This window comes from Gossypium hirsutum, chromosome D10 (genome assembly GCF_007990345.1).
Source record: "Gossypium hirsutum isolate 1008001.06 chromosome D10, Gossypium_hirsutum_v2.1, whole genome shotgun sequence".
NCBI classification, from domain to species: Eukaryota; Viridiplantae; Streptophyta; class Magnoliopsida; order Malvales; family Malvaceae; genus Gossypium; species Gossypium hirsutum.
In genome coordinates this window covers 22,012,021-22,020,594 of record NC_053446.1, presented here as the reverse complement: position 1 = coordinate 22,020,594, position 8,574 = coordinate 22,012,021, and the positions used below count along the sequence as shown (strand labels likewise).

The 8,574-nt window shown below is 34.2% G+C and overlaps 1 protein-coding gene across 3 annotated transcripts; it reads right to left on the bottom strand.

Moving 5' to 3' along the window:
• Nucleotides 1-349: 349 nt before the first annotated feature.
• LOC107914629 (receptor-like protein 15) lies at nucleotides 350-5,209 on the bottom strand. Of its 3 annotated transcripts, none has more exons than XM_016843585.2 (9): nucleotides 4,728-5,209; nucleotides 4,499-4,657; nucleotides 4,264-4,419; nucleotides 4,103-4,177; nucleotides 3,844-3,999; nucleotides 3,447-3,521; nucleotides 3,228-3,308; nucleotides 2,979-3,128; nucleotides 350-2,797 (listed from the first exon to the last, which is right to left on the bottom strand). In XM_016843585.2, exons 1-9 carry the CDS (start codon nucleotides 5,038-5,040, stop codon nucleotides 681-683), a joined length of 3,282 nt encoding a protein of 1,093 aa, XP_016699074.1. In that variant the 5' UTR covers nucleotides 5,041-5,209; the 3' UTR covers nucleotides 350-680. The 3 variants fall into 3 exon arrangements, with proteins under 3 accessions (XP_016699074.1, XP_016699076.1, XP_016699075.1); XM_016843587.2 differs by having other exon boundaries at nucleotides 4,829-4,990; XM_016843586.2 differs by lacking the exon at nucleotides 3,447-3,521.
• Nucleotides 5,210-8,574: the final 3,365 nt, after the last annotated feature.

Below are 8,574 nucleotides of genomic sequence, written 5' to 3'. Positions count from 1 at the left end.
ACTACAACCATTGAAGAAGCATGGCGCTAGTTGTTTCTTTAAGTAGAGCAATCGGCGAAGACAATCCACAATGAAGAAATAGCCGGCGATGCTATGTGTTGGTGCAAAGAGGCAGCAACAGACTGTTTTCAGTCTTGCTTGGATAGCAAGTCTCGAGCCTTGCTGAAGAAACCAACTCAGAAAACAAAAGCAGAAAAGAAACTAGCTAGTGAATAACAGAAAAGAGAGAGGAAGATTGAATGAAAAATGAGCTGATATCTTTCATTTTTTTTCATCAACAAGGCATTAAGCCATTACATATGTTGGTCAACAAGTAAAACAAACAAGTAATCACCTAATCAACTACCTAACACCACTAATTTGCATTGAAACTTACAAGATTAGCTTGTACAACTTTTTTTCAGTCAATCAATACCAAAACATTTACCTACTTAGTTCAACATGAACTAGATTACAAAATATCAAAATGCAACTAAAAACAGCAAGTGGATCGGCAACTTCAAGCTTCAGGCTTCACCTCCTGCAGACCAAGGCTCGAATGCCTGCTACGTTTTCTTCTTGCATGGCCACCTTTGCATGGCCACCTTTGCATGGTCACCTTGCCTGCTGCATGGAGGGCTGACTTCAACACTATGGTCTTCGATGCAATAAAAGAATGCTCGTCTCCAATATGGGTTTATTTAGAGTACAATGATAGTTGTCAAGAATATAATTGCAAAGGAAACTGCAAAGCTGATATAGAAATCACCCATGTCTATAAAACCGTGTTCTTCACTAGATGAAGCACTTGGAGTTCCTGGTGAATCACCTTCATGACAACTCTTGTTCAAAGGAGGTCCACAAAGAAGAGGGTTTCCCTCATAACTGCTCTCTTCGAAGGTCCCAAATTGATTTTTCCTATCAGGGAGAGGCCCTGACAAGTTATTGTGTGCGACACTGAGTACCTCCAAAGTAGTCACCTCAGTCAGTTGAGGGGGGATTCTTCCATTTAAATTGTTGTAGGAAAGGTCCAAACTCTCAATCTGCTTGAGTTTTGAAAAAGTTGTGGGGATAGGTCCAGTAAAGTTGTTATGTGACAAGTTTAACCCTCGGATTTCACTCAAATTCCCCAATCCAGGTGGGATTATCCCTGTGAATTGGTTGCAAGAGAGATCAATTGCGGACAACAATTCAAGAATATTGCCCTTGTACGTGTATCTTGCACCCTTTGTTGAAAACTCTACCTCTTCTTCTTGAAAGGTAAAAGGATAATGTTTATTTCCCTCTGAACCGCCTATGAGATTATATATCCTTAGTCCCATGTCTACCATTACCTCAACAAATAAAGGAAGCCCAAACTCAGAAGATCCGGTGTAAGACTTTTCACTCCTTGGCTTGAGAGTTAAATTACTTAAACAGGAAGGTATATGACCAGAAAGTTTATTCTGTGAAAGGTCCAAGATGCTTAATGATTGCAGTCTGCATAAATGTACAGGAAATTCACCTTCGAATTGATTTGCTTTTAGAAGAAAAACGCTCAAATCAGGTAGCGTGCTAATCCAATCTGGAATTCTTCCTGTTATGTTATTTTCACTTAAATCCAATGTTACCAATGAAGAGTTTATAAAAAGGGCATCTGACAGTGTTCCACCAAGTTTATTTTTGGCCAAATGTACATGCAACACCCTTTGTAGATTAGAGCAAGATGGAATAGTCCCAGACAGATGGTTTAGAGAAAGATCCAGGAATTCAAGATTGACCAAGTTGCATAATCCCATGGGAATGGGGCCCTCGAAATGGTTTTTGGAGAAATCCAATATTTCCAATTCTGTGTTATTCCATAACCATCTTGGAAGCTTGCCGTAGAAATGATTATCACTCACATCTAACTCGAGATTTTTAAAGCTAATGGGTGAAAAATCAAGAATCTTTCCCTCAAGCTTGTTTCCGTCCAAATATAATGCTGCCAACGAATTAAATAAATGATAAAATTTGGGGAATATTTTGCCACTCAAGCTGTTGTTTGAAAGTCTAAGATAAAATAAAGAGAGACTCATGCCCAACTCTTCAGGAATTTCTCCAAACAAACTATTATGGGATAAGTCTAGCATTCCTAATCTCCTCAAACCACCCAAACAAAGAGGAATATTAGCTGTCAAGGCATTTTGAGACATGAATAAGTAGTGTAAATGTGGAAAAAGTGAGCAAAAATTCCTGGGAATTTCATCCTGTATCTTATTATTGGATATATCGAGTACCGACAGCTTGGAATTAGGATGTGGCGATAAGCTCAGAGGACCCACAATTGAACTATCTTTCAGGATTAGTTTTTCTAATCTTGTATTATTCTGTAGCAACCAATGTGGGAACCTTAGCTCGCCAAAATTGCAAAGAGAAAGATCAACGGACCTCAAATCATGTTGGAAATAGAGGAAATTAGGAAGTCGTAGTGTCCCATGTTCTTCTATCGTACAATTGAACAAGCTAAAGATCTTAAGTTGAAATTTTGGCCGCCATATATGGAAACCAATTGGTTCTGCAACCAACTTGTTTTCATCCGCCAGAAGGACTTCAAGGTGAGAATGATTTGCAAAGGAATTGAATGACACTGGAACTTGAAATTGATTTTTTGACAGGGAGATGAATTGAAGCATCGTGAGATTTGTGAGGGGAGTGGAGGCAATATTTCCAGTGAAGCGATTATTAGAGATATCCAAATAGCGAAGAGATGTCAAGTTACCCAAACATGAAGGAATCGCACCACTTAGAGCATTTCCATTGAGATTCAATTCTTCAAGATTGTTAAGATAGCATAAACCTGCAATTTGAAGACGAAATATTGAATGAGGTTTCTTATTTCTCTAAGATTGTGGTTGGTTCAATAAACAGAAAGACTAGGGCGTCCATGTGTGACTTATGGTATGTATTGTTATATTGAAAAATATTAATTAGAAACAAAATTGAAGGTTTAAGTTTAGACAATGTAGTAATTGTATTACCTTGATGAGCAGGTAAAGCGTCATTTAGATCACAGTAAGACAAAGACAAGATTTTCAGAGAAGTCAAGATGCCAATGCTTTTCAAAAGGCTGATGTCCAATGGAGTAAAATCCAAGAACAGATTCTCCACATTACTCAATACCTGCAACTCTGTGAATATTAAAATAAAATGAAATTAGTATTAATTTGTATAAAATTGATGTTTGTATTTTTTTGCAATAAGTATTACAGACAATAACCATAACTCACCTTGAATAGCCACAGTTTCGTTTAAATAATAACTCCCTGTTAAGTAGAGGGTCTTTAACTTCCTCAAACATAATATATTTCCTGCGACAAAAATGTAGTTAGTTTCCTATGGAAGTCTTTTGAAAAAAATATATGTATAAATTTTTTTTTTGGACAATTAAATTTTGTTCATTCAAAAATAGAGACAAACTGTTGCTACATATTAATTTTAATACACACCTTTAGAAGTAAAAAATTGGTTCACCTCATTGCCACTCAGGTATAGAGTCTCTAAATTGTTCAAACCACAAAATTCTAGGAAAATCGCAAATAAAATTAGTCTTTCACTTCCAATCAAATAATATAACATGAGATTATATCTAAGCCTAAATTAATTCCTTAAATATTTGGTATATTCCCAATAAAATTTTTAGGCTCCACAAATAGTGTTAAGGAAATAATAAGTGTTGTATAAGGATATAGTAAAATATTAAAATATTAAATATAATATATATATATATATGTATGTGTGTGTGTCAATTTTTTAAGGTTGTTTGTGAAATAAATAAAAAATACACTACCAGTTTATCATATACTAACCCTAAATTTATACAAGTGTAAATAATTTTTTTTTTACCTTTAGCATCTATTGATCCGTTCAGCTTATTCCATCTTATATCTAATGACTTTAGATTTGAAAACCCACTAAGCTCTGCTAGTATGCTATTGTTGAACATATTATCACTCAAATCAATTTCTTCTAAATTGATCAAATTCAGTTGTCTTCCATTGCCTGCATAAAATTGGCTTCATTTCAGTTTTAAAACATGAGCTAACAATATCTAATACTTCAAAAATACCTGGAAACATAATTGAATAGTTGTAAACATATTTACCATGGAAACTCCTTATGCTCTCAATTCGATTATCACTTAAATCCAATATCTTCAAATTTGTCAAATTACATAATTCTGTTCAAACCAATTCAAATATTACTAAGATTGCTTTAAAAGGAAAAACAAATGAAAAAGCAACAAAGGCAGTGAAAGAACCTTACCTTGAAGATGAATCCTTCCTTCTAAATCATTTCCTTCAAGCTTTAAAGTTGTTAAAGATGAAAGGCCACCCAAATGTAACAAGTTGTTCTTCATTTTGGTTTCACTTAAATCAAGAGTTTCCAAATTACCAAGTTTTGATAACCACTTAAGGTGCGCTACAAGTAGTAAAATAAACAAAATATATGAAGATGTCTAATTTAATTACATTAGCAATACAAATAGACATGATATTACCGTTAGTTTGATGTGGTCCTGTAAAAAGGACATTTCCACTTAAATTTAGAGACTTGAGAGTTGAAATTTTACTCAAAGATGATAACGTGCTATCATTTAATCTATTGTAACTTAAGTCCAGATTCTCTAGATGTCTCAACTTGGAGAGCTTTCCAAACCCTGCAAGACACAGAGTTTTATAATCTAACTGGGAGAGCAGAGAAAGATAAAAATGCAAAGAGTTAAGTACCTTCATTCTCCACAACACCAACTAGATCATTATAACTGAGATCAAGACTCCTCAATTCTTCGAAGGGAAGAAACAAAGAGGCATTAAAGAATTCGAGATACCTGAACAAACCATTGCCTAGAGAGAGTTGAGTGAGTCGTCTAGTGGTGATGTTGCATTCAACCCCTTCCCATTCACAACAATCTGAAACCTCGCGTGAATACACATATTGGAATTGCAAGAGCGCAACACGCTCTTCATCCCAACACCCATCACTCCACACTGCACCGACCAACACAGTTATCAAGATTACCCTAAACCATATCGGCCCCATTATCCCAACTCAATACACTAATTAATTAATTAATTAATTAAGACCACTTCTGCTTTTGGAAGTGATCCTTTAACTCCATTATATAGGCAGACCCCCAGTTTCACCAATTTCACGAAATTTGGGATTCCACTCATCAATTGTGGTCCATGCATTCCCCACAACTTTTCCTTTTCTTTCTTTGATCCATTTTCAAAAATAAAATTAAATTAAAAAATCTGAGATGAGAAGCCGAAGGATAAACGTGTGAAGCAAGGGTAGCTACCTAATCTCAATTATATGAAGTTTACGGAAAATTCATCCAAACGGCCCAATCCATTCCTAACTCCTTCCCAGTTAATTCAATGTTAGTTCCTTAGGGAAGGGTTTGAGAAGTTTCCCCTTTGAAATTTCAGCTTCACATCATTTCATTCATTCATTAATTAAGTCAAGTTGGCATATAATTTTCAAATTTATCATAACAAGTCTTCATCCATGTCGCTCACCATTTATATCACCCAATTTTCAGCCTTTTATCTTCAATTGCTTTCTTAGTGTTTATTCAAATATGAACTGAAAGAGTTATAATAGAGAAGAATCAAAATGCAGTAAGGATTAGAATGTTAGAAGAAAACCATAGGCATTAAGTTTCCATCTTAGCTACACATTATTATTGTTAGATTTCAATATAATCAATTAATTTAATATTTAAATACAAGTATTAATAAAGTAAAGAATTTAAGAAACTTTTTAAAGTTAAATTTAAAATATAAAAATAAAAATAAATTATTATTTTCGAAACCATTTTTTGGAAAACGGGGTCGACTTTTATTTTGAAAATGAAAACGAAAAAACGGGAGTCACCACCGATATTTTTTCCAAGGTGTGATCGGATCACCTTGCAATTTAATCGTTTTAATAAAATATTTTGATTTTACTAAACCAATGATTTTGGTCTACGAAATTCGAGAAAATGGCTTCCGGAGTCAGTTAAGTGCGAGGAAGGATTAGCACCCTCGTCATGCCCAAACTTGGTACCTAATTGATTAATTAACGCCTTAATGTCGAAAGTTGAAAACTTTGAAGAGATTTAAAATACGATCCTTTGTTACAATATCGCTTAATTGATTTCAAAAAAATATTTCACATTAATCGAGAAAAAGGAGTACGTCACGTAAGTTAGAACGCAATACCTTAAACCCTCGAAACGAGAATAAATACCGAAAATTTATTTATTTTAAAAGATATTCGATTATCTCGATTTTGGAAAGAAACCATATCTCGTAAGTTAGAACACGATCTCTTCTTAATTCCCGAAGTTATTTAAAAACTTATGTTTTTAAAAAAGGTTCATTTATTTGGATTTATCGAGAATATCGAAACCCCATAAGTTAGGAACGACTTTGCGAATTCCAAAATACTAAATATTGCTCGTTTTTAAAATTTTATATTTTTACAAATATGCAATATTTGAAACACTACATGAATAAAATGTTACATTAACGAGTAGCAATAATGTGAAAATACAAATAAACAAATCATAGTATACGCGATGGCAATAGTCACAATGCATGCCATTTTAATGTCGATATCAACAATCAAAGAAAATGAAATAATTTATAGAACAATTTGAGGTAAATAATATAAAGCAATTCAAAGTAAATAATATGCAACGCAAAATAAAAATAACATGCAAAGCAAATTAAAATAAATAACCAAGAAGACAATTTTAAAAAAATATGTAAAAAGTTTAAAATGAATAATATGTAAAAAGAAATTTCGAATGAATAATATACAAAACAGTTTTCTTTTAAAAAATAATAAAATGAAATAAAATAAATGATATGTAAAAAACAATTCCAAATAAATAATATATATGGTTTAAAATAAATAATACATAAACTTAAAACGGATAATAGTTTAATATAGTTTAAAATGCATAATATGTGAAAATTTAAAATAAATAATAATAAAATAATTTAAAATAAATAATATAAAAAAGTTTAAAATAAATAAATTGCAAAAATAAATTGAAATCAAACAGATTTTGGGACTAAATCAGGACAAAAATGAAATTAAAGGTGAAAAATAGGGTAAAATAACGAATAAAGGACTAAAATCAAAGACGCGAAAAGGCCGAGGACCAAATGAATAAAAAACAAATCCCTGGACACGTGTCCACTTTCCAGCGCATCAGTGGGTCAGGGACCCGATTGAAAACTGAACAAAATTCTGGGGTCAAATTAAAAAAATAGTGAAAATAAACAAAAGAGACTAAATTAGAAATAACAGAAATGCGGAAGGGCCAGGGGAGAAAATAACCCATCGAAGCAAAACACGAGGATCCTCCCCCTGGGTCTGGTCGATGTGCGGGTAAGGAGGGAACTAAGACCGAAACGGCGTCGTTTTGGCCCCTGAACTTAAAACTCAAAACGGCTTCGTTTTGATAAGGGTATTTAAGCCCAAATTTTTTTAAAACTTCATTTGATCCCCTTTTCACAAAAAAAAACTCAAAAACACACTCCCCCTCTCTCTCAACCCTTTAGAAATCTGGCCAAGTTCCGGCGCCCAGCCAACGTGACGGCCGCCAATCGCCAGCGACAGCACCGCCGTACACGGTGGCTGAAAAATCAAAAGAAGCTCATTTTTTGGGCTTTTTGACTTCCCGACTCCAAAAAAGGGCCAATTTTCATCAAAATCGGTGAACCTCTCCCTCCGATGAAGCAAAGAAGGTACCTTTTTTTTTATCTTATTCTCTTTTTTGATTTCTATCTTCTTCTCAAAGCCAGTAAGCACAAAAAAAGAAAATAAATATAAATGAAAAAACAGTAGGATCTACCTTCGAAATATATCCTATTTTTTTATTGCTTTTCATTTTCTTTTGATTCCCCCTTTACAGTTTTGTACTCGGCTTTATATAGCTGCAACGAAGAGAAAAAAATGAAAAATATTCAAAAATCTATTCTCTTATTCTGCTATTATTTTTTCTAGAATAACCCTTTGTTATTATTCGCATTTATTGCTACTGTTTGTTTCTGTTCGTTGCAAGTTCGGCCAGCTAGAAGTGTGTGGAAGGCACGACGCGCGTGGAGAAGCTGACGGAGGAGCGGCACGGTCTGTTTGGCTAGAGAAAGGCTAGGGTTTCTGTTTGGGCCAGTGTTTGTACTAGGCCACCGTAAATGTGTTTGGTTTATTAGGCTGTGCAAATTTGGGCTGATGTAAATGGACTATTAATTTTTTATTTGGTTTCTTTTCTAATTTGGTTAATATTGGGCCTGGCCAAAATTGGCCTATTACAGCTACCTCTCTTTGCTCGTTGTCGTATACTGAAAATGGAGCAAAGACGCAAAAAGGGCTAATTTTGCCTGGTCCTACTGTGCCTCGACTCATTGATGCTTCTTCTCTTAAAGGGGTCCTATTCCATCCCACTGCATCTTCAAAAGTATAGGAATTTGTCGCTTCAATCTACTACACTGCAACGCTAGGGAAATAAGATTCGCTGTCTTCAGTCTGCTCCGCTACAACTTTAGGGAGATAAGGCTGGTGGCTTCAATCTGC

Bases quoted from the DNA above. Each gene is read 5' to 3' on its own strand.
- LOC107914629 (XM_016843585.2), bottom strand. From the start codon at position 5,040: ATGGGGCCGATATGGTTTAGGGTAATCTTGATAACTGTGTTGGTCGGT. The intron at 4,000-4,102 runs GTAAATATGTTT...AATTTTATGCAG, and splicing joins GAGCATAAGGAGTTTCCATG to GCAATGGAAGACAACTGAAT. The intron at 3,522-3,843 runs GTAAAAAAAAAA...CGATTTTCCTAG, and splicing joins CGGATCAATAGATGCTAAAG to AATTTTGTGGTTTGAACAAT.